The following is a 25940-nucleotide window of genomic DNA, read 5'->3' on the forward strand; positions in this document are numbered from 1 at the left end:
AAAAGAGATTCATGTTGCTCCCACAGATGAGTGAATCATTTCCAGGGAATCATGTTATGCAAAAGATGTTTTTCTTCCCGTCAATGCTTACGGGTAGATCATGGATCTCCTAGAAATCAGTAAATATTTTGAAGTTGGACTTTCCTCAACAGTAATGCATCCCTTTACTAGATGACTGTACTTGTATGTGGGATGAAACTCAGTTTCTACAACAAACTAGAGCATTTGCCATGTTTCCCATTTCAGAACAATCTCACACCAATGCAACTCGGTCTAGTGACCCATGAAAGCAGAAAATGGAAGTGGGTAAAACACATTGATACACCCGAACATGCAGGTGTATTTCTTTGCACACTTTCTTTAGCAGTTAATTGGTGCACCAGCACTGAAAACCCTGCTCTCTCCTTCTCCACCAAAACATTACTTTCAAAAGATTTCCAAGGAAATGATGACCATGTTATTTCAGAGGTCCTCATTCAGGGTAGCTTAAGCATTTAATTTATCATATCTTAAGTAGATTGCATTATCCTTTCTAGTTAAAGAAAGCCTGAATGAGACATCTCTGTACAACTATCCGTGAAATCTCAGGCTGTCTCATTTGGGTTTAATGCTGCTGGTTTCAGAGACAAACTCTGAGGACATCCTGTCTTGGTAATTCTTGGCATGTCTCTCTAGTTCAACACCTTAACAGTCACTTGCAGTGCTGGACATTAGAAGGATAAGAAAAACAGGGCATTGTTTTGATCTCTGGAAAGCAGCTACTTACGTGTCAACAAATCTCCTGCTGAGGTTTGAGATGACCACGGGAGATCCAGACTGGAAAGGGGGGTCCCGGACCACTTTGTACTGGATGGGTTTGCAGCCTGAGCACAGGGTGCTGTGGGGGACAGAGCTCAGCATGGCAGCGTCGATTTCCAGGTGCTCGTCCAAGGTGTAGATCTGGATCCCATAGACCTCCTCTCCCACCTGTCCCACATCCAGCTTTATGGTCAGTGGGATGTCACAGAAGACGTTCTGTGGCCCCAGCGAAATGTTCTTCCCGCTGACGGTGAGCAGCTTGATGTCATTCACTGCTCCACTGGAGTCCCAGTCCGGGGAAACAAATGTCACCCAGACTGTGAGGGACTCTGGGGTCAGGGGATAGCGAAATTCCAGCTGCAGGTAGCAGCCCTGGGGCTCGGGGCAGGCTGGGGGCACCGTGTGCTGGTTGACGGCCGAATTGGGACTCCACGTCCTGACACTGGATTTACAGGGCTGCTCAACGTCAGGGTGCCCTGGAAAGGAAGAAGGAAGCAAAGAGAGGATACAGAAGAAGTTAGAGTTTGGACACACGCATTTAGAGAGCTGGGGAATTACAGCTTGGAAATTCTTTTTCAGGCCTGAATTTCTCCTGACTCTCAGCTCCATTCCCAGGCTGACAAGCTGACTGCAGCTTCAGTTAGGGAGGAAGTCTCTCAAGGTGATAATATAGTGAAAAACAGAGTAGAATTCATAATAAAAATTAACACCTAGTGTCTTTCCCGGGGGATACATCCTAAAGTACAGTTTTTCCCAATTGTCCAATGAACTACTGTCCTGTCCTAACTCCACATAACATGCTTTAAATACGGGCTGTCCATACAATAAAGTTAGCTTTTTTTCCCTAAAAAAGTCCATGTGTGTTACTGTCCTTTCTCTCTCCTTTCAGAGCAGTGACCACATTAGAGAACATGAGTTTTCACTGGCATCAGTTTAAAAGGCAGACTGGTGGCAGGAGAACATATCTGTCCAGGAAATCAATTATTTACTTCATCAGAACAGGCATGGCCAGGATGGGGAGGAAGAACAGAGCACCAGTGTCTCCTGGCCAGGTGAGACACACAAACCCAGTTTGGGCTGGACACTACACAACACACCTTGTGCCAGTGCAGCTGGGCCTGCATTTCTTATTCTTGCATTTCCCTGGGCCAAACAATGGGATTTTCTACCCCTTCCACTTGGTAATTTACCTGATAAACAGAGTCACTTTGCCTCCAGTTAAACTCCTACTTATTCCCTTGCCTCTTACTCGAAAATACAATCTTTTTCCCTTTAACAAAGACAAGAAAAGAGCCTTTGTTTGTTCCAAGAAGTGGTTGTGCTGTTCAGGGGCAGCTCCTGTGGCATTTACAGGTTGATCTAGCACATTGTGCAAGGCCCCTTTCTTTGGAGGCACATGGAGCACAGGTCTGAGCTGTCTCTTTGCTCTCGTTGTGATGAAACAACAGGCACTTGTGCTTTTACTTTTCTCACCGTTGGCTGTGTTCAACTACATGGGAGGTAGTACTAAAAAATAATGAAAGCCACAATGCTTGCTGGGCTCCCAAATACTATGGTAACATTACAATTTGGCGTGGAGTCATGGACTGCAAGATCCAGAGGGGTCAGATGGGTGGAACAGTTGGTAACAGAATCCAGTGAGAGCTATAAATTCCCTTTTCCTTCCCAAGTAATCACACAAAAAGGGAGGCAAGCATGACAGGGAGAAGTCAAAGTACAAAAAAGAAGATAAAAAAAAGGTAATGAGAGGAGAGAAATGCAGAAGGCAGAGGGAAAAAAAAAAGGACAGCACAGCTGTTTGCAACAGAGGAAAAAAGCAAGATAAACTACTGGGCATACATGGACAAACAGGACATCACTACTAATTTAAAGAGAAAAGGGCAACGTGCAAAGGTTATTCTGATTGTCTGTGATTCAATGAAGTGTTAGAAATGTGTCTCTTTTGTCAAGGATAAACAGCTCGGGGAATTCTCCTGTTCATACCAAATGAACCCAGATGCAGAATAGATTTCCTGGCAGCCTTCCTGCGATTCAGTGCTATTGTCCTGCAGATGCCCAACTTTTCATGCTTCTCCCTCACCTCCCATATCCCAGAGCCCTTCTCTCCTTCCCACGTGGCACAGAGCAGCAGGAATGCCACTAAGATCAGCATCTGGAGAGACCACAGCAGTGATACATTTTTAAGAAAGCCAGAGGTCCATTTAAAACACTCGAATTTCCCCCTGGCAAGTGTGTGAGCCCTGTGGATAATCACTGTGAGCAGCAATAGCCCATTCAGCTCACGTTATCTCACCCTCATTGCTGGCTGGGTGTGCTTGGCTGAGCCCTCTGACGACTTTCTCAGACCCACAGCAAGCTCCTGACTGCAGCCCTGAGGTCTTTTTTTAACTCCAGTATCTCACAGGGCTTTGGAAAGATGTGTGAATTTTACCACTGCCCTCTTGCAGAAAGGAAAATGGAGCTAATGGCTCACAGCCCAGTGCGTCCCCACCTGGGATCCTGCAAATTCACCTTGTCAGTTCAAGGCCTTGGTAAGACTTGAATTCCAAACAAACCTACACATTTTGGTAGATCAGTGTGTGATCCCTGGAGATGCATGAATTGGACTCAGCCTCCAGGGAGCTTAGCACACAGAGCATTAGCCCAAAACAGGTGGCAGACTGTAGTCATTCATAAACTAAAAACCTCAATGAATCTGAGATAAAGAGATTCTTTCTTAAATATTATCCAACACCTAGACCTGAGTAAGAAAGATTCATTTAATTGTGGAAGAAGTTGAAAACCTTATTTCGTATAACTGGATTTCTAAAGATACAAAAATACTCTGAAAATGACAGATATTTGTATGTAAAAAGAAATGGTGCAGAAGTTATTCTTCCCCTCTGCACTGAGGTTCTGAAAATCCTCTGCCTTATGAGACAGATCAGACACAGAACAGCATCTCATGCAACATCACATCTTGCCTAACACAAAACAGGAACGTGAGGTTTGTGAGGATGAGCCAAACGCCCTGTCCTGGTTGGAGAGCAGGGATGGCAGGTTAGGAGGGTGTCTTTCCCTAAAATGCTGTCCACAACTACAGCCTGGTGTGCCCATCCTTCACGGTGCAGTTAAATGCAGTGCCTGGGATGAATTCCCCAGAGCAGGGACAGAGCCTCAGAGGCCATCTGGCATCAGGAGTCTCTCAGGACATCACCCCTGCTACAACTGCAACTCACCTGCCACATTTCCTAGGTGATCAAGACAAAGGAACCACTCAGTGGGACTCCAGTGTCCAGCTGGGACAATTAAGATACAGAAGGAATTGCTCTTGAGGGAAATATTAGCCCAGGAAAAGGCTGAGCTCTAGAGCAGCACAAGGCAGCAGCATCATTTATAATATTCTCACACTTCTCTCAGTCAGCAGTGAGCCAGGCAGGAGGAAATGACTGATATATGCATATATTGCACAGCAAGCAAAGGTACCCACTGGGCTTGAGCCAAAATCACTTTTCTTACATAAAACCCCCCTTTGACAGAGTTGTGGAGGTGCTGTAAGGTTTGTTGATCTAGCTGGTGTTGCTGGTGAGACTCCAGGTAGGTTAGAGCTCTCTGGCTCTACGGTGAAGATAAAGAGTAAATCAGAACTGCCTGATCTCACGAGCCTTCCCACAGCCCCTGCCAAGGAACAAACAGCCCCTCGTGCAGGGGCCACAACAGGCTGAGAAAGAACCACGAGATGCCACCACGCTCAGCAATAAGCAGGGAATTAGGAAGGACACTGCCCACGGCAGTTTTGCCATGGGCACAGCTCCCACAAAGCCCAGAGCACTGCTAGTGCTCAGGAAAATGAGATCAGACCAACCAGAGCTGCTTCAGAAACACGTGAGGAGTGTGGTTTGCTGCTCAGAAGCCGGATGGATCCTACAGAACATTTTCCATGAGTGTCATCTCAGATTATAGCACAAGTTCGTTTTGGCTGTGCTTGTGCCTACTTTGTCTTCGTTTTCCACGGACATTCAAGCAGTGGAGATTTACACCCATGAACCCCTGCAGAAAGTGAATTGAAAGCTTGATGGCTTGAGTACTCACAGATAGACAATTAAAGAACCCAGACAGTGAACTAACTGCTGTTTGTAACTCAGACCAAGTGCAAAGAGGCAGAGGGCCTGAATATCAGGGAGGGTGGTAGTGGAGATAGAAAATCATGGAGCAACAAACACCATACACTTGGTGTATTTGCTACCCTAAAGTGGCAACAACTCGTTAATCATGAGAACATGATTACCAAACTTCTGTTCCACTGCAATGGCACAAGAGCAACTGAATGAGACAGATAAGGATCAGACTGCACCCTTCATAGTTAAGAACATGCAGGCACACACAGCAAGAAGAGGAAATTAAATGCAAAATGCTGCTGAGTAATAAATCTTAGAGTAGCTTAGTTTCTCTAGGAATGATGCCTCTGGCAAGACGTGTGAGATCTAGAAGTTTTCAAATCAAAGCTCAGTGAAGAAATTTTGATGGAACTGCATATTTCAATGGAATATGCATTCCTTTCAAAATAAAAACAATTTGCAAAATTGTGTTTATTTGGCCAAAATTCTATCCTGGAAGAGAAAATGGCAAGAAATTTCTAACACTATTGGAACAGTGTGTTTTGACATTTTTGTGAGAAACCTTTTCACTTTTGCACCTTGAAACACTTTCCATTTTGATATTCAAAGTTGCTTTTGCCCTAGATTCTATACTAAAAGGGTATATTTTCAAATGTCATAATTTAACCAAAGTTCATGAGGAATTACACGAGCTAAACAAAACATTTTGGCCAGCCTCAAACACTTTTTGTTTTTAATTTTCCTTCATGGAGAATTTCAAAAGTTTCAAGTCTTGTTCCAAATGAAAACAGGTTTCAAAGTCTTGTAATCCTTGGCTAAGTGGAAATTCCACCTTCTACTCTTAACTACTACTGTAAGTGATCCAAACTTTGCTAATGCTGTTTACTGGGTGATCCAGTCACCCTCATACCCAGAGTGCTGCTTCCCAGGATGGAGCTTCCACCCAAGGGCCAGGTGTGCTCTGAGCTGTGCCCAGCAGCCTTGGATGTCATAAAACCATGGAATGGTTTGCATTGGAAGGGACCTTAAAGCTTCACCCCTGCCATGGCAGGAACATCTTCCACTGTCCCAGGTTGCTCCAAGCCCCAGTGCCCAACCTGGCTTTGGGCACTGCCAGGAATGGGGAAGCCACAGCTGCTCTGGACACCCTGTTCTAAATTTAGGGGGTGAGTTGGAATGAAACACAACTCTGCTGGGCCCCCACCGTGGGACATGGGTGTGTGGGGCAGAGGACACTGACCACTGTCCCATCAAGCAGCAGGGGCACAGCTCCTTGCACGTGCTGACCTTAGGACAAGGAAGAGCTCCTGAGCCCAAATAATATTCCTTGCAGAATAACTCCCATGTGCTTTAGTTGCAGGACAAACAAACCCTTAACACAAGGAAGTATTCGTATAATGAGTTTGCAAAATCCAGGCTTGTCCTTGGGGCTCAGTGAGCTCACCTGTGTGCTCACAGTGCAGTGTGGGCCCACGGTGTGTGCTCCGGAAGGAAGCTCGTGAGGGACAGGCTGAAATTACACTCTGCTCTTTCCAACCCGTGATTTGGGATGGCTGACCTTTGCCTGGTACAATCTTAAATATGCTCCACCACATCCACCCAGGGACGTAATGGAAGGGACGTGTGGAGGAGAGTTAATGATGGAGATCTAATGGCACTGCAGAGCAGCCCTGCAGACCATTCTCCCCCCAGCAGGCTCCAAGAGAATGGCTTGCAAAACATCCTGAACAAGAGGGCTGGACGTGGTCACCTGCATTCCTGCTGCAGGGCAACCTCCTTCCAGCCCACTGCTGTTCACCACAAGTGAAGGCAGCACAAATCAGGCCCAAATAAATAACAACTCCTCAGTTATGGAGTTGGAGTAGAGGGAGTAAACAGCTCCCCTGAGGAATTAGTCTGGCAGATGTGAATGGTCAGCATTTCTTGGCACTCTGCTGCTTTGTGAAATTCATGTTGAGCTCCTGGAATTCACTTAATTCACGGGCAGGGGCAGGACTCAGGGGACAAAGCACAGGTATTTGAGCCCGTGGCATTCCTTCAGGGCACGGTGTTCCTCTGCCTGCTAGTTCTGTCCATGTCGCATGCAGGTATAATCAATCACTCCCAGATTTTCCCGCTGTCTTTGTGGCTCTCCCTTTGCTCTGTCCCACCTTCTCCCCCACCGTGTGTTGGTGTTTGTCCCCATCCCTGTGACTCACCTTCTGCCTCCCGCGGGCTCCAGTGCCCCGAGGGATCGCAGGGCATGGGGGAAGAGGCGCTGAAGGCGTATTGCACCAGGACTCTTCCTTCTGCACACAGATCACATGCTGATCCCACTTCTCTAGGAGGCCAGGAAAACAGGAAAACACACCAACTTAGTAACAGCTGAATGAGCTGCTTATTCAACTATATTAAAAGCAATAAGACTTAGAATTCAGGTCCACTTAACCCTCTTTTCTCAAGGCACTGACAAAAGTGTTTTCTGATGCTGACCTTCTGTAGATTTAAGTCAAGAGCCTTTGTAGAAAGCATTTTCGAGCCCTCCATCCAACATAAAATGACAGCAACCTGGGAAGTCGCACTCACCTATATTTTCTTCCCCCTTGCACTGGACCAAACCACGACAAAAGAAAACACATGTTGCTTAGGGGTTAGAACAGAGAAATTTGCATGAGGAGTTTTCAGATCTATTCCTGCTCCCACCATGGATTTATTTACTGCTTGAACTTGTAGTATCTTTAGGATTGTCCTACCAGCAAGATTGGCTGAGCAGGGAAACCCACTTAAACACCAATTCACAAATCACAAACTGGTTTGGATTGGAAAGGACTTAAAAACACTTCTTATTCCACCCCCTGCCATGGGCAGAGACGCCTCCCACTGTCCCAGGCTGCTCCAGCCCCAATGTCCAGCCTGGCCTTGGGCACTGCCATGGATCCAGGGGCAGCCACAGCTGCTCTGGGCACCCTGTGCCAGTGTCTCACCAGTCTCACAGGGAGTAATTTCTTCCTAGCTAATCTAATCCAAAACTACCCTCAATCAGTTTAAATAATTTTGCTAATCCATTCACAAGATCAGGGTTTAAGCTGATGCAGACTGGAGTAACTCTAACATCCTCCATAAGGTTAAGCTAATTTATATCAGCTGAGGATGCAATTCACACAGTTCAGCCCTTGGGGCTCACAACTCAGTTCCTTGGGGTCACAAATTTGGAAACCTGTATGACCCCAAGTACATGGTTATTTACCCCAGTAAGCTGCTCACTGTTCAGAATTAATTATTCTGCTTAAAGGAACACTTTCCGCTGAAATGGAAAGTTAAAAATTAATTATCCTAATGATCAAATGCACCTAGGAAACGACAAAAGTTTTAGGCAAACAATTTGTGTGTGACACAGTGTACTCTTCACTACTCTAGTAAGAATGGCTTGAGTCAATTTTTAAATCCTTTATATCAACTATTATAATCAGCTATGCAAATTCTAACCATCATAAGCACCACTGCATGATTTATCTCAGCACTGCTTTGAAGAGAGGACTGTGATCCTCAGGCAGAGGTTATTTGGGATCCTCAGTGGCTGAGCCACCCTGGCAGAGACAGTAACTGGCTGAACTTGTGCAGGAAGGGATGCACCTGCTGGAAACACCTGAAAAATACAACGTGGCAATGGGGTAGAATAAAGAACAGAGAGACAAAGGTGGCCTTCTCTTCCTTTCATGGTCTGTAACACTGGTAATGAAAAAATGTGGGCAAGTTGTGAGTAACTTCTCTCCGTGTCTCACTTCACCCACCTGCACCACTGGCATGATACTGCCTCTCTATTTCATTGCTCAGCTGCCTGTTCAACAGAGGTTTACGTGTCTGACTCAGCTTGCCTGAATAATACATGCAAAAGCAAATTTTAAAAAAATCAAGAAACCTGGATAAATGGTCCTGAGAAATCAAAATGTAGAATTACTGTAGTGCAGTTGTTCTTCAGACACTTCTACAAACAGTCAGGATAGAAGTCCCTGCAATAATAATCTTTCAGTTTCTCTACAAAGAGACTCCTGCATTAGCACTTGGTCCTGGATGAGGAGAGGGTTCTGGAAGCCAAGTTTCCACAATTAGGACTGTATTTTCCTCAAATTAGCAGCTATACAATTTCATCACAGGCTGCCATGGTGGAAAAAAACTGTAGGCTTATGGACAAACATTTCCTTTTACCAGTGAGGACTTGGAGGTAAGAGAGAAATCACAAGGAGCATCATGTGGGAAAGACTATGAGCAAACTTTCTCTTTTTACTTTTCCAGTTTGGGAGCCAAACTCAACCCTGATGTAACTCCACTAGCTGAAAGGACTTTACACAGGGGATGACTCCTGGGTTAAAGTTTTTGGTCTGCAGGCTCTTGCACACAAATCCTATAAAGAGCCATGAATGTCAAACCTAATTATGGAATTGCATTTACATGCTTATGAAAGCCTAAGGTCCTTATACCTTATGGTGCCATGGACAACAAGAAAAAAAAAAAAAAAAAAAAGAAGAGCATAAATTGGTTCAAAACCATTATTAATTAGGAATGATAGCCATATCTGCCACCTTATACGGTGGCACATGACTGCCCAAAGTGCAGGGTAATGGAAAATCTAGACTTCTCTATTTTCTAATATGCCAAATACTGGGGAAATTCCAGCTTATGAAGTTCAGAGCACAGGAGGAATTCATTCTTACAGCATGATATTTCAGTGAAGTGGGTTCAAAAATCTAAAGATTACTAGTGAAAAACAGACCATTTCCTTCAGGGCCAGCACCAGTTCAGTAGGCAACTCAAAACCACTAAAATCTGTCATTCCTTTGGGTAAAGAGTGCCTGTTTACAGACTAAATTTGAGCTGCTGTACTTGAAATTCAGGACTGGTCCTCTCCCCTCTAAGGCACTGAAACTTTCCAGCAAGGTTTAACAGAGTGATTATCAAGCTCAGCCATCTCTGGGACACCACACTGACCAAAATATTTGCTTGCTAAGAATGAGATAGAATCAGATTCATGGAAATTAATGTTGTAACCTCAATGAAAACTTGGAGAAGCAGATGCATTCAAAGATTTCTGCCCAAATTTGCTGCAGAGACCCATGACAATAACTGTTCACATCTGCTCAGGCATCTCAGACAGGAGGTGCATGAATGGATGCTCAGAGACAGCAGATGAACACATCCAATGGATGCAATCAGGAAATGAAGAGACTTCTCTTTTTCTTGCTTGTTTTCACATGTTTCATTTGCTTGATTGTTATTTTATTATTACATATTATTGTGTGTGCATTTTTTCATGCTTTTTTGAAAGAGAGGATGGAGAACGGGAAGGACTCCAATCCTGTGGGCAGGAGCTACAAGAAGAAATACTGGTTCTTGATATATTTGATTATTAGGGATGTCTGGGAGCTCAACCAGCTGCTGGAGCTTAGGGTCAAAGCATCTTGACGAATTTACAAATTTACATGCAGGTAAGTGACTCTCTAGAGTGAGAGAGCAAATATCAATTGAACACTCTGAAGAGGCCAGGAGGGTCTGTCAGGAAAAAGATTTTACTGCTGTGCACAACTCTTGTATTTACGTTTGCCAAACTGTGAGAACACAGGAGAGCCACCTCCAAATTTACAGGAACTAGGAGTTTAACATTGCTCTCTGCCCCTAAATCCATGCAAATAATCACGTAATTTGAAGACCCCTTGAGGAAAGCATCTAATGCACCTATGGCAGAGTTGCATCTAAGCAGGGTTAGGGTAAAGACACACGGTCTTTCCTTCCATGCCTCACCTCCCTTCAACCTTCCAGGACCTCCCACAAATACAGCCAGCCCAGTGCTACGTTTTTAAACAGAAGGCTAAATTTTCCCTCCCTGACTTTCATTAAGCAGAGGTCACTGCCTGTGCACAGCTCTGGAGAATAAAAGAGACATGAAAGGAACTTGAGTTACTCTGAGCACGCCCACAGCAGCATTGTAATTGGGATCAGGAGTGAAATTCCTCCTCTTCCAGCCCTGGAACAGTCCTGGAGCAGGGAAGCTGGACCCATTTTTGTCAGGATCAGAGTGGAGGTGTGCTGCAGGACCACACCTGATGTGCTCCTGGTGCTGGTACCCCCGCAGTGTTGACGTCAGGTCTTCATTAACAACAGTTTTGGGCTGGAGATCTACTTCTATTGGGCCACAACACTTGCTAATGTAGCCAGAGCCATTCATCCTTTGAAGGCCCTTTTACACTGTCAAAACAGCAAGGAAGGGGCCTCTGTGCATTAGAAACCAGGCCCAAGGCACTCAGCAGCTGAGTATCAGTCTTCTGTTTTTTACATGAATAGTCCCATTGAAGTGAATGAGTTTATTCATTCAAGTGAGGCAAGTAAAATTTGGGCCAATGGTGTGCACTTTGTGTAAAAATATCTGCAAAGATTTACAGTATTCCCACACACAGATAAGATTATACTTGGCCAATTTTACCTCCTACTTGTCTTGCACAGTGACCCAATTTCACAAATTGATACAGGCATGAGTCTCTGACTGAGCAGTGCTGGACACGGCGGTTCTGGAAGTTCAGCACGTGGGCTTTTCCAGGATTACTCACTAGAATAATACTATCATCCTTGTTTTGATTAGCAGATCAAAAATTTGGGCATGTTTTAGACAGGATCATTTCTATGTTTCGGTGACATTTTTAAATGGTCACGGCAACGTTTCTGTATCCGTTTGCAGTGGGAATCTCATTTTAACAAGGAATTGGACTCAAAGTATTTGAGGCTGTCTCTTTAAATCTCTTCAGTAATACTGAGCACACAGATTTGAAAACCCAAAGGACTTTTTTTTCCTGGAAAATCACTCTTTATTTAACATATGATAACTCTGTTATGAAATTTTAGATTTAGCAGGCTATCCACTGTGTGTTATTTAAGAAGCAAGTAACTAGAGGTTATTAAGAACATATTGATTGAGTTATAAGAAATATGTAATAAAGTCATATTTGGTTTCATAACAATTAACTCTGCATCAATGTGTTTTTTAGAGGCAGATGGCATTTATTTAACACACAATAAGCATCTTCTGAAATTTAAATTAAATTGTAGAAACTTAATTTACCTAAAAATGATTATGGGCTGAAAAATTCTGAATTAATTTTCAGAACTATATGACTTCTTTTCACAGGTAGGGAATAAAAGGATTCGGTTACAAAACTGTAATTAAAGCAAACACTGTTCAGAGCACAAGACCTCTCTATCAATTCCTAACCAGATTTGATTTCTCTCCCCATATTAATCTGCAATAAGGGTGGAAAATCTCATCTGTGCAGACAATAACAGCTCTCTGCCTAGTGGGATAAAGTGCAAGCTGGCCACTGAAATGGCCACGGTGTCCTAGCAATGCTGGAAGGAGTTCCATCCCTGATGGAGGCTGTGGTTTCAAGGTGCTCTCCCAGCACAAAGCAGCAGTGCTGAGGCAGCTCTTTGGGTGCTAATAAATAAATTTGGCCTCCTGTGCTCTGAACTGCTGCGCTCCTGAAGGACACTCCAAGTTTGCTCTCAATAAAACAACAAAGCAAGAGGTGGAGAAGAAATGCAAACGGGGATGTGAGTTAATGGTAATGCGAGAAGGTCAGTGACTTGGGAAGTTCTCTGCCAGGGCTCCCATAGCTGCTGCAGCTCATCCAAGAGCTGCATAAGAGCATTTAGATGAACTAGCCAGTTACTCAGGTCATACTGGGGCAGAATCGCTCTGAGTAAGGGCTGCAATGAGGTGCAGCTCCTGCCCAGAGCCCTACATTTTCCATTATTGATATCACATAGCTGCATGCCCGCCAGGAATACTGGAATACACACCTCTAGGCTGACCTACAGGACAACATTCACATCATATCCAGGGGTCTGAGACCTTGACTCTGCCTTGCTCGATTCCCATCTCACATCTACAGCTCAGGGGAGGACGGAGCATTTGTCCCTGTCCCCAGACCAGCCACCTCCTCGCCCATCATCTCTGTGTTGTAAAACAAGATCCACTTTGTCCTTGCAAAGGGAACGTGCAGGGGGAGGAGGGGGGAACGTTCAGGCACAGCCAAAGCCCACAGGTATTTGTGAGCAGCAATAACAGCAGGAATCACAGGGCCGGAATCTTTGATTGAAAATTCCTCCCATAACATATGGAGAAAGATTTGCCCTTTACATGGCAAATCAATGGCCTTCAACGGAGTGCTACAGGCTGAGAAAGGAAGAGCAGACAACAGATCAATAACCTCCTCAGTATGAACCAATTTAGGAAAGAGGCTTAACCCAGGCTGAGCACAGCACAAGACCAAGCTGAGCTCTCTGGTTCTCCCCATTTTTCCAGCACGAGAGTACAGAGCAGAGCATGATCACCTTTCAAAGAAGTGGCCATCGATGGGTGGAAACCACTCGAGGGTGACAGAGGAGGAGCTGCGAGCCACAATCTGGGGGGCAATTGCCACAGGAGCCGGTTTCTTGGTGGGCTGCCAGCTCTGGTAGACCAGGTCCAGGTAGCAGTGCATCCTGGCCACCTGGTTGGGCGTGAAGGAGTCGGTGCAGTCATCATCTGGAATTCAAACAGAAGCCACATCAGCCACGTGGGAGAGGAGGTGGGAGCAAGGGGAGGAATTAAGAGCTGGTGAAGGGCCGGGCTGGGGTCCCAGAGCACTCCAGAGTTAATGGTCTGTGAAGGAATTAGCACAGCCATCACTTGTGGAGGCAGGTGAAAGGAAACAATGGTTAAAAAGGAAGGAAATAAATCAATAAATGTTCCCTCCTCCTGACCTGGGATACACCTGAAGCACCCAGAGATCATCCCTAAATGAGGCAGAGACACGGAGGGGAAGAAATAGAAAGCTTCAGTGCAGCATTTTCTGGTCAGGATTTGGGCCACCAGCGGAGCTCTGGGTTTAAAAGAGCTTCACATTTAGAAGAATATCTCTGAGAAAGGATGGAAGGGTAAAGGGTGGTAGTGTAAGGGAAAAGCGCTGGCTGGGATTCATTCATATGATGGGCAACAGACTGTCAGATCTCTTAGATTAAAACACCACAGAATTTTAAAATACATAACTTTTAAAGTTCTTACATTTTCTAATGAGCAAATAAAAATGTTCTGAAAAATCAATTCAAAATATCATTCCAAACATTGATAAAAATGTAAATTTTTGGTGTAAAAAATAACTTTGGTTCTTTAAAAAATCTCCCCCATTACCACTATGATTCTAACCCCTTTCTGAACTTGTCACAAACATTTCTTGATATTTCATATTTCTTTTTCATTCAAAATAGAGAAATAACTATGCTGGATGATTTCCCATAAATATCCATTTCTCATTTCATCTTGTTTTCCTCAAACATGATTTGGCAACAAGAACACATCCAGTGCCCTCTGAACACCATACAACTTTACAACTACAATGCCCCAGAGAAGCAGAAAATTGCTGTTTTTCTATTGTGCATATCCCAGAGGGAATAAATCTGTTGTGCAAAGTCACCCAGCAAAGCTCTGCTGAGGAACTCGATGCTAAGCACTTCAACCATTTTTCTGGTGCTCTTCCCATCAGATGAAAAGCTCTTGAAAACACAGAGTGTTTCTTCACATGTGCCTGCAGAGTTCCCAGCCCAGCAGAGCTCGGTCCCAGCTGGGATCCAAACAACAATGACAGTTCTGCACAGGTCAAGTGCTGCACTTCTCTGGGAGGATGCAGGTCACCAGAGGCTGCTCGGGGTGTCACGAGCAGCTTCAATATTGTCACAGCGTCAGGAGGTTTGCCATCATGTTTGATGTTTGCAAGTCCGTGCCCTGTGGTGCTCCAGAGGAGCAAGAAAATATGAATTCCTTCTAAAGACAAATAAGTGTTTGCTGGCTGATTTAAAACCTGGCCACATCTTCCCAGAGATGCAGGCAAAAGGAGCGAGCTCTGCTCGGGATCCTGCTCGGACTCCAGCGCTCCCACAGCACGGACACACCAGCTCACGTGTTTTCCTGTGTCTCTCCCTATTCCACTGAGCAGTGACCCTCCTCTGATCAAACATGCACAGCAGATAGACAGACACCACCCGCTTGATAATATCTACAAATCCCTGTGGGTATGCAAAAAGCTGCTTTAATGTGACATCTCTGGATTTCCTCAATAATTATCAATGGTCTACCCCTGAGCACGCTGTAAAAGCCATAAATATTCTTCACGGAAGCACAGAAGGAGACAAAGGCCCTTAATAGCCATCATAAAAGAACAATAAAATATATATAGGACAAAGCAGGGGGACAATGGCACAGGAGAAAGATGACCTGCATTCTCAATCTGTTTAAACGTCAGCACAGGCTGTGTCTGGGGGAGGGGAAGGGAGGAGAGGCGAGGGAGAAAGGTGCTCCACTCAATATCAAGAAAGGTTCCAGATCCTCAGATAAAGTAATAATTAGAGAAATTCTATACTTTGCTGGGATGATTTCTCCAACGGAAGTCCGAGGAAGAATTCATAATGATTTCATGAAAAGTCGTCTAAAAGACTAACTTATCTTTTATTTGGGAACACCACAGCTATTTGGACTTGTAAAAATAATTTACAAGTCTTATTTCTCACACTACCTAATCTTTTGGCCATTGCAACTTGTTATTCCAGGAAAAATAAATATTATCAGTCAAAGTCAGTGCTTTGCTTAGGGCTGGGGGCAACTGGACAGATGGATGGGACAGGAAGAGACAGAAAAACACAATATGATCAAGCTTTACATGAGCATCAAAACAGAAATTAAGAAAGGCAATTCCTAGAACTGCATGACCTCAACCTACACGTTTCAAAGGTATTTTGACAGCAATTTGATATCCTGATATATTTTACTCCACTGGCAACAACAGAAAAGCAAACAGATTCATGCTTGAGCTCTAGAGATATTTATCATGTCGCTTCACCTAATTTTTCAAGAAAAAAAAAGAGGTTTCAGCTCAGAGCACCAGCACACATGTAGCTCCCAGGAGCAGATGGGTATCTCTGTGGTCTGCCTCTGCCTCCCGAGTCAGCTGGCAAGGCAAGTTCTCTCTGGGAGAAAAGGGCTCAGAGTTTTGAAACAAGCATGCTCCACCCCTCGCCACATCCACACAGGCAGATTTGGTGGGGGGATTTTGTCATCTGGAGTGGCCCTGTCTTATCTGAGGGATGTTACCATGAGGCTGGACCGGGTGCTCAGGCTCCCTGCCTGACCACAGGCACCACAGCAGAGCACATAGAGGAGCTGGCTTGGTGTGTTTGTCCCTAAAAACACCTTCTAAACAAATAGAAAAATAGAGAGAAAACTCAGCATTGCTTTTAGCTAGTGCCACAAAGGGCATAAAAGCATTTTGGTTATAAATCATTTCAATCCATGCCCTAGATGACATTAAACACTTTGCTTCTCTACAGTTTTATTACAGAATAAGCACTCCTGTGACCTTTTGAGTGGGAAATCTGTGTTTTTGCCCAGAATATAAAGGTGCCCTTCAGTGTCTGTAAGTATATTGGTTGCCTTTAAAATGTTGTTGATGCTGTCAGCTCACTGTCATAGATTGTCACTGCAGCGAGACCCTGCAGCCCAAAATAAGGGGAAATATGAGTCAAGGTATCCCCTGAGAAATAACAGAGGAGCTTTCACCTCCCCTTGAGCTGCCAGAGCTGCATCAAGGACCCTACTCCAGTCTCATCCAATGAGACGGGGTCACAGGAGCAAACGGCTTCTTTGAGATATGCTCTGTTGGGAGGAATGCCAGAACCTGGCAGAGCTGTGCCCACAGAGTTGTAAGCACATCAGCTTTTGCTTTGAGGGGTGGTTTTACCACACTGACATGGAGCTAAACAAACCAGCACAGCACACTGGTAGTCCTTGACCAGGCAGAATGCCACTATTCACATTCTAAAGATGGAACTGGGATGTGAGTGATTCCAAATCAAACCTAAACATGGCATTTCAACAGACACCTGGAGGCACGAGCAGTGCCTCATTAGATGTCCACTTGTCACAGGGTTCTCCGACAGCCTTGATGGTATCAATATTCATCTTACATTCTATATCTCCTTGGGAGAGTATAAACAATCTCTGGATTTGAGTTTTTCAAAGACCTCATAGATCAGGCATCCAGATCTCAGAGAAATAGGGTGTCAGGTTTGCTGCAGAGCCTTTAGAAGCTGTTTTCTTGATGCTTATCTCGTTTCTTCCATCCCCCAAACCTTCTGCCTGGTCTTTGCAAGAAACCGCAAATTTGGGGAAAACTGGGATAAAAGAGAAGGAGAACTAGAAGAGATTCTGGAGGTTATCAAGTCTGATCCCTCATCAAGCCTGGTCCTAGACCTTTATCAACATAAAACCCCACAAGAAATGGACTGAGAAATCAGGAGTAATACTGCAATTCTTTGTTCCTGCCCAGCCACAGACCCCCCCAAGCAAAGCCCAGTACCTGCGTAGCTCATGAAGTTACTGAAGGGCGTGTTCAGGAAACTGTGGAACCCGCAGGTGTCATTGCCAGGCCCAGGGTCCCCACACAGCTTGTGCTTAGGGGCAGGGTTGGTGTCACTGCAGAGGTCCCCAGTCTCAAAGGAGGGCTCTGTTTCCATGCACGGGTCGCTGCAGGACAGGATCTCGGAGATGCCCCGGAAGACGTGGTAGAGCCCCAGGCTGTGCCCAATTTCGTGGATCATGGTGTGTGTGTGGCCAGGGATTCCGTAGAAGGAGGGATTCAGCACGATGCCACCTGCAAGGGGAAAGAGAGCAGCTTCTAGGTTTGCCTTGTGTTCCTCAGGACAGCAGGAGAAAGGGAAAAGAACACCTTCCAAAGGGTAGGTCCTCTGCAGTTCCTTGGATCCTCTGTAGCAGAGGTTTTTTGCAGAACCAGACACATTTCCTGCCTAGCGAGGTTTCATCTCACCCTTAATCTTGGGCTCTAAGGAGGAGGAGCTGTGGGACAAAGCTCAACATCCCAAACCAAAATCACTGCAACAATCAGTCTTTCAACTGAATAAACTCCATTTAGGTTTTTTGTTAACTTAAAGGAAAATCCCACATGAAATTACTTCCTTCTATGCAATTTTAGGTAATTCCATGTGCCTAAAGAGTGTGACTCTGCCCAGATAGGTGTAAGCAACATACTTGACACCAAGAGTCAAACAAAATATACCTGGAACACTCCATGTAAAATATTCCACAGGGTAAAGATGTGAGAAAAGCCTATTAGCTTCTGAAACACCCTGAGAATTACAGAAGACTCCACCAGTACTTGCAAATTAAGAGCTGGGCAGAGCAAAGCGAGCACATCCAAGGCTGGAGCAGTTTTTTCAGGGTGTCGTGGAGGCAGCTTTGGAGTAACTGTCAGAAACACTCTGTTCATGTACTCAGACAAGCCTGGCTTGATCTGAACTGCACAGCCCACTAATGAATATGCATTAAGTCTAAAGTGTCAAAAAAATATGAAATCCTGACATGTGATAACCCTAAAAGAACTATGTGGTTATTAAATGTTTGCAAAGGAAATTAACAGTGTTTTCTGTTGTATGAATTAAGGGATGTGTAAATAAGCAAACGGCAAATTAACGAGGATTTGCAGTACACTGAAATAATCATATAAGTTATATTTTTAGCTCAGTTAGATGTACTTTTGTATTTAATATATGCTTGATATTTTCATTATTTAGCTTATTGATCTCAACTTTACCAAATCTTTTATTTGAAGCTCTTTTTTGTGTCCTGCCTATCATGAGATGAGAAGACTGCTTTGTAAAAGTTATAGTGGGAATATAAATCTTGGACATGGTACTCTAATAATTTAGTGACAATGAGGAGAGAAAAGGTTTTGGCAGGAGAAACTTTATCAGTGGCTGTAGCACAGGGAAGATGAGATCACCAGGTTCTGATGCATCATAGACCCTTCATCCTCATCTGCCTGGAGACTTGGTTGTAAAAACCATGAAATCAGAGGAAAATGAGACCATGAAGTTCTTAAGAAGTCCTCTAAATTCCACTGTCAAACAAAACAGAACCAATTAGATCTATACCATCCCTCACACACTCTGGCCTGCTGCCTCATCACAACCCCTGATGACATGACTGCCCCAGCAATCAATGTCAGCACTCAGCATCCCTACAGCTGCAAGGATTTAACTCACATCTAATCTGAATTGATTTTTTGGCAATTTAAGTTCATGACTTCGAGTCCTTCCTTGCACGGATATGAAGAACAGAAGATTCTCCTCCCCTTTCATCAGCTTTTATGAGATTGTCATCATCCCCACTTCAGGCTCTTTCCCTTCAGTCTGAATCACTGTAATCCCTTCAGCCTTTCCTTGGAGCTCAACCCTTTTCCTAGACCTCCCTGACTGTGGTTCTGCTTTGATTTTCCCCATTACCTCACGTTTTCCTCTAAGAACAATGTCCAAAACACAACATGCAGCACTTCAGCTGAAACTGTGTCAGTGCTGAAGGGAGAGGAAGGAGCACTTTGGATGTCCTGAAGGGACACAGGCACAAAATAGCAGGAGAGAAAAGATCTTCCTCTGAGCAGGGACATATGTGACATATGTGCACAGGGTGGAGAGGAGTCCCACGGGCATGTACAAATACATAAAAGCTATCTAAAAAAAGAGAACAGAGAATTTAAATACGTACACAAAAGAGTGAATAAAATCTGCCGTGCTGCAGCACCTTGTCCACTCTGCCACACGCAGCATCTGCACCTCCTTTTCAGAGCACTGAACTGCTCCTCACACCAGTTCTCCACATTCCCAATTAATTATATACAGACCTACCAGCACGCAGCTCCACAATAAACCCATGATTCCTCTCTCTCCCCCTCTATACAATGCAAGCTCTGATTCCTCTGGTGCTTGGTCTCTACCCAGGTGGAGCCATTTATACCCAGAGAGTATCCTGACATACTTTTTGGGGTTCTCTATCCCAAAAGGAATTCCAGAGTTTGTTTCCCAGTGGCAGGAATATTGGTGAAATTCCTCAGCAGGATGTGCCTTCAGTAAAGGCTGGTTAAATTGTTCTGGCATTGGAGAACCCTGAGACAGCTGGAGAGGGAGATTTTATTTTTGCCTTTGTTGAAAATTTATATTTTTTATAGCTGTCAAGAATCTAAATCAATTGCAGTTTTACAGAAAAGATAAACTCCCTCACCCAGACAATCTCTATCCCAGCTTTTAGATCTGCACCACAGGACATATTTCATATTTTTTATTAAGTACATATTGGATTTATAGAAGAGAGTAAAAAAGATTAAAGATGAATTCTTACAAACCAAGCACAGGTCTGGGAGGGCTATTATGACAGGAAATTATGAGCATTATTTATTTATTTTTCACTCCTTTTTTTTTTTCCTCCCTGGCAAGTCAAATTTAATCTGTTGTCCAATGTCTTTTTTTTTTTTTTCTTGTGAGATCTTTTTTTGGTCAATGAACTCTGTCAATGCTCTGTAGGAGCTGAATTTAAATTGTTTTGCTCAGGCATGATGCTGACAATTAGCTTAATGAAGTGACAGAAGAACTCATCAGGGCTTTGGGCGAGCCCCAGCTCTTTTGCAGAAGGTTCTTCTTGGCACTCTGGAGCTCTCCCCTTGTTCTCTGCTCCCTCCCATGGCAACACCGAGGGAAGCTGTGAAAATCCTCGTTTAGGGAAGGAGCAGCTATATCGCAGCCATGTCCCACTTGGGAGTGACACTAATGTTTCACAGAATCACTGACCCTTCTGGGGTGGGAAGGGACACACAAAGAATTATTGAGTCCAGCAAATGACCCACACAGGGATCAAACCCACAACCAGCAATCCACACTGACTATCATCCCAAAGTGACAGGAATCCCATCACTGTGGCTGCTGGTCAAGGCTGGGGCAAAGATCTATCTTTTTTTTAAATCTGTTTTTGCCAGATACTGTCTGGGGAATGGTCACTGGTGGGTATTTCCAGACTCTTCTGGTTTGGGTGCTCCCAGTAGGAGCCTGCAGAGATGAGACAAGGCAGAGTGGAAGTGGTTTCAGTTCCAGCTGAGCTCAGCAGGAGTGTCAGTGTGTAAATACTGGTCCTTGGGAAGGGAAGTTTGCTCACACTTCTTCCAGAGCAGCTGCAGAGCTGGATGTTGTAATAGAACATTTATTAAACTGAAAGAGAGCAGCCAGTTCCAACTGCTTGGTCTGACCATGGTCCCCCTCTGCTGTGGGGACAGGTGACCATAAAGACATGGTAACATCTCATTTTTGGGGCATTTTTGACCTTGGAAAAGCCCCCTGACTGATGGCTATTCCATATAGCTCAACCTCCATTGTATGTTTTAAGATAATAAACACTGCTTGTTCTCCTCATTTAGGTTTATAGTCACCATATCTTTTTTATTTAGCTCAACATGGGGTTGGGTAATACAAAAAAACTGGCTGGAACAGTCTGTCACAAAGATTTAGCTTTGTGAAACTGGACTTCACTTCCAGCCTAGGAATATCTGGAAGATCTATGAGAACTCCTGCTCAGAGGAGATGTCCAGACCAGGTCTGCAGCTCGAGGGAGGTTTGTGAAGTTAGGAGAAGCTGATACTGACTCAGTCAGTGCCTTCTGAAGCTTTGGAGGCTCCTCTGACATTTTGCAGGGAGCACAGGTCCGGTGGCACTGCGGGTGGCAGTGAGTCATTTGGGAGGCTGCAGAGCTCTGGATCCCCAGGTTCCAGCAGCAAGCTGGTTATGAAACACGCCAGGCAATCTGCAGGGTAGTGAACTCCTTCCAGTTCCACTCAAATGAACATTAGAAATACAATCCCTCAGCTGTTTGCTCTTTTGCACATTCGTAGAGAAAAACAGCAGCAGATTTTATCTACAGTCTGTGAGCTAATTGAATCCTTGCTAATGAACTAAGGATCAGAATGTAAGAGGCTAAGGTTAAAGATTCACCTCTGTCTCATCCCCACACCTATCCTCCAATCTTCTGCAAACTGCTCCCATGGAGTGAATGCCCTGTAAAGTAGCTTCACTGAAAAGGTGAAATACTTTCAGCTTGACATCATCTACAAATACCATAATATGCTTTGGGTTTATAACCTAATATTTTCCTGGTTGTGAGCCAGTATCTGGGAATCGTGAAATACTTTTTTTCCCCTGACTATATATTAGAGGAATGATAAGAAATCAGAACGGAGCTTAACGCATATTTGTCTTTCCTTCTTAGTGCCTCAAAAGAATGCTTTGCAAAGAAGAAACATCTTTATCACTCACCTAGATGCATCAAGGCTTCTTTGTCCCAGGGCCAAGTTGCCACTCCAGCCAGCTCTTCCTCAGAGGAATTGGCAAAAAAGATGTTGAGGTGTGTGGATCCATCGAGTTTGAGTATGTTCTTAAGTTCATTGACATCCAAGTATGCCCTGTAGAAAAAGAAAAGCATTTTTTCCCTAAAGGTGACACAAAAGCAACAAAACACTGAAGAAGTGCTGCAATCCAAGCAAAGGTCTTATAATACCCTGCATATCAATCACCTGAAATGTTTTAATAACCCACTCCCAAACTTTGATTACTTTGCATTCATGTAGTGAATCTCATCTAAAACTCCAGACCATTGATTAACTAAGACCACAAAGTCCAAGGTAAATACATAAAGCTGTCCACATTCTCAAGATAAGTACAGGAATCTATTTATTATGAATGTAATTAACCAAGTATTATGCTCAGTAAATCTTTTCACACCTGCAGTTAGCTTGCACATTTCCTCTAAGCTGTTTGTTGTTGTTACCTCTAATTTTCCTTCACAATAACAAGTGTCACATCCTCAGGCTGGCACCACAACTAACACCAGCTCACAGAGTCACTCCTTTAGCACCAGTGGCAATCACTTGTTCTGAAACCCACGTGGCCTAACCCTGACATCCCACAGCTGGTTGGGAATTGCTGTTTCCAACAGGCAAAGCCGTGCCAAGAGGTTTCCTTGCACGAGCTCTCCCCAGGAGTGGTACCACACCATGATATCAATTCCTTAGATTCTCCCAGGGTGAGCAGCATTTCTCCTTAGCTTTTGGGATGCCTGGGAATCACAGAGCAATCTGTTTGCAGGCAAGCTAAGCCAATCTCTAAAGCTTGAGGACTGTTGGAGGTACTTTTTGCTCCTTTAAAGGGGTAGATTTTCTAATACTGGAATACGGGAGCTGCTTGCCAGTGCACATACCATGGTGCCACACTGCTTGCACTGCTCCAACTCACAGCAAAGCTGAAGAAAACGAAATGTAAGATTAAACCCACTGGTTCTCTGTTTCCAGCTCACACTGGCTTTTGTTATGAAGTGTTGTGATAAGAGAAAAGCTAGAAAGGGGATATGTTGTCATATCTCCACTTGGCAGGTGGAGACCCCAGAGAGAGGGATCCCACTGAGCCAAGCAGGGCTGAAGGGCTGTAAGGAACAAACACCACCAGGGTCTTGAGCAGGTTGGTTCCTGCTTCCTGGAGTCCCCTTTGTGAGTGTGCATGGATATGTGTAAGGCTCACACAGCTCTCCCAAAGCACACACCCCCATAAGCTCTGAGAAGGGTTCCCTGCATACTTTGCAAGGCTTTTACTCCCAGAAGGGTGAAGAAAAAATGGGGGAGCTGGCTCAGCACCAAGATCTTTTTGTCCTTCCCCGGAGGACTCCCAAATGGAAAACACATTCATATTTCCACAATAGCTTCCCCTGCCACTTGCTGAAGTCATTGCCTCCAAAATAGATCATGGCTGGGTGTCCCCAGGCCCTGGCTGACTCATGGAGGAAGATGTGCTCTTTGGGGACACCAGTGGAAGGGGATGTTTCCGTTCCATACAGTGTTTATCTTCCAGGCAAATGGGGATGACATCCTGAAGGACAGGTCAGCACTGTGACCTTTTATACATTTCTCATCTCTCCAGTGTTCTCAACACATCCATGGAAAATACACAGGCCTTCCCCTTAGCTCCTCAAGCTTGTCCTGCCTGGATCTGTACCATGCTCTGATGCTCTGCTCAATCTACTCCCAGGACCTTCTTTGTGCCTTAAAAAACATATTTTCCAGGCATGGGCTCCAACTTAGACCACATCCATGAGCAATAGTTTGAAATTACGTATGAGAACTGATGTGCATTTCCAAATGTCCCCAGTGTGAGAGCATCGGGGGAATGTGTGACAGGGGGTGTGACCACGGGGAGGGGACAGTGTGTGCCTGCATCTATGGCAGCATCACTGACAGTGAGCAAAAGTGTAAGAGAGAATGTGGGAGTGATGTGATGCTTCGTGCAAGAGAGGGGGGCAGAAACAGAAGCAGCCAGTGTGATTAGAGCAATGTTGGTGTGTTTGTGTCACAGCAGGAGGGAAGGTCCTGCTGCCTGGGCTCACTGCTGTTGACTCAGGGTGCAGATGCTTTATACACATGCAAATCCCTGTAGGAGCAACCATAATCCAACTCCCCTCTTGAGATCACCATTTTTATCCTTCCTCTTCTCTCATGGTTTCAAATAATCTAAACTAATATTTCTTTATTCTCAGCTGTCTCTTTGCTTATCGTTTACACAATCCAATCCCCATTTATCTCCTCAGTGCACAGCCACAGTCTCTCTTTCTCTTCCATACAGCCCATGTGTTCCAACATCCAGGGCTACACGGATTATTACAGCAAAAACCATCCAAAGCAGACAGCGTTTAACTAATTGGCCAGTGATGGCAATACTTCACTGAGACTGGACTCCTGCCTCATGTAAATCCATCCTACTAAGTCCTTTGGACTGGGGTTTCTGATATTTCTCTGACCACTTTTCCCTGCTAGACAGAGGAAGGCTGCGAGTGAGCAGAATGTATTCAGTGGTGGAAGAACAGAATGCCAAGAGGATTTTAAGCAAAGGATCTGCCCGGGTGTAGGTGTAAGTAGATCATGCTTGGAAGGCAGTAAATGCAAACTCCTTCATGGAAGCAGCCAGCAACCCCCAGCATGTAAACATGGCCAAACCCTGAGCTCAGGCAGAGCCCTGGGAAGTTGTGAGTATGTGCCTGTGTGAGCGTGCAGGAGCAGAGATGTGAGCGTGGCAGGGAGGGCTTGGACCCTGCACACACGTGAGGCAGCCAAGAGAATGTGAGGAACCAGTGTGTGCGTGTGTAAGAGATAAAAACACGAGCTGGAATTCCTTCCTCTCCTTCCTCCCCATGTTTCTAATAACCTCCCATCCCTATCCATCATCGCCACATTCCTACACTCAAGGAGGCATAAATTAACTACTTTTGCAGTTCATGTCCAACTCCGTAGCCGCAGGCAGCAGACCCAACATTTACCAGGTCAAAATAGCTTTCAGTTATTGCTTTGGACTAGGCTGACTCCCCCCTGCTTCGTTATCAGCCCAGACTATCTGACCCAGCGCAATCTGTGAGCACTGCTTACACTTCTCAAGGTTATGTGGGTCCCCTGACAGAGGACGTTATGTCTGTCACATGGGCTCGTGCCAGAGAGAGCCAAAGAGCCCAGCCTTTCCAGCACTGCCAAACTCGCATTTCAAAGACATGAGTGCAGTCTTGGAAAGGGATCAAAGCCTTTCCAACTGTCATTAGAATATTTCCTTTATGCATCTCTCTGTGAGTGCCAGCAACATATTTCATAAAATTCATTGGCTCGAGATGGTACCTCCAATGTAAACCTGAATGGGGGAACTGTCAGGGCAAGTCTATGTGGAAAACAAAACAAAACCCAAAGCACAACAAAACACATGTAATTCCTGTAATGGAAAAAACATATGATGCTGTGAGCGTGCCTTGCTGGAGAAAGCCTAATGAGCCTATTAGTGCATCATAAAAGGTCTCCTTTGCTGGAATCTGTTTTAGACATAGAAATTCTATGGGCTGTTTAAGGCCATTTGGGACACCAAATCATATTAGGCAATGCTCACATTCCCACCCAGGTCTTTTCATCGACTTATTTGTTCAATGCACAGTTTTTGTTTTCTTTTTCCCTCTGCTGCATTGCAAAGAGACCTCTGAAACTGTTCTGTGCAGCAGCTCACCCCTATCCAGTAAGCCCCAGCCCTCAGCCAGGGATATGGATCCCATGCAGTGCTCCAGTTTCAGTCTAATGGAGTTTT

The 25940-nt window shown here is 44.7% G+C and overlaps 1 protein-coding gene across 1 annotated transcript in view; it reads right to left on the reverse strand.

The window, feature by feature from the left end:
• PAPPA (pappalysin 1) overlaps positions 1-25940 on the reverse strand; it is a 180352-nt gene that overhangs the window by 106294 nt on the left and 48118 nt on the right. The window contains exons 3-7 of the mRNA XM_014873129.2: positions 22098-22243; positions 17309-17602; positions 13254-13446; positions 7094-7215; positions 767-1274 (exon numbers count right to left, since the gene is read on the reverse strand). Of these exons, the coding sequence (XP_014728615.1) occupies positions 767-1274; positions 7094-7215; positions 13254-13446; positions 17309-17602; positions 22098-22243 (1263 nt within the window). The remainder of the gene's footprint in view (positions 1-766; positions 1275-7093; positions 7216-13253; positions 13447-17308; positions 17603-22097; positions 22244-25940) is intronic.

The sequence above is a fragment of the Sturnus vulgaris genome, chromosome 22 (genome assembly GCF_052056855.1).
Source record: "Sturnus vulgaris isolate bStuVul1 chromosome 22, bStuVul1.hap1, whole genome shotgun sequence".
NCBI classification, from domain to species: Eukaryota; Metazoa; Chordata; class Aves; order Passeriformes; family Sturnidae; genus Sturnus; species Sturnus vulgaris.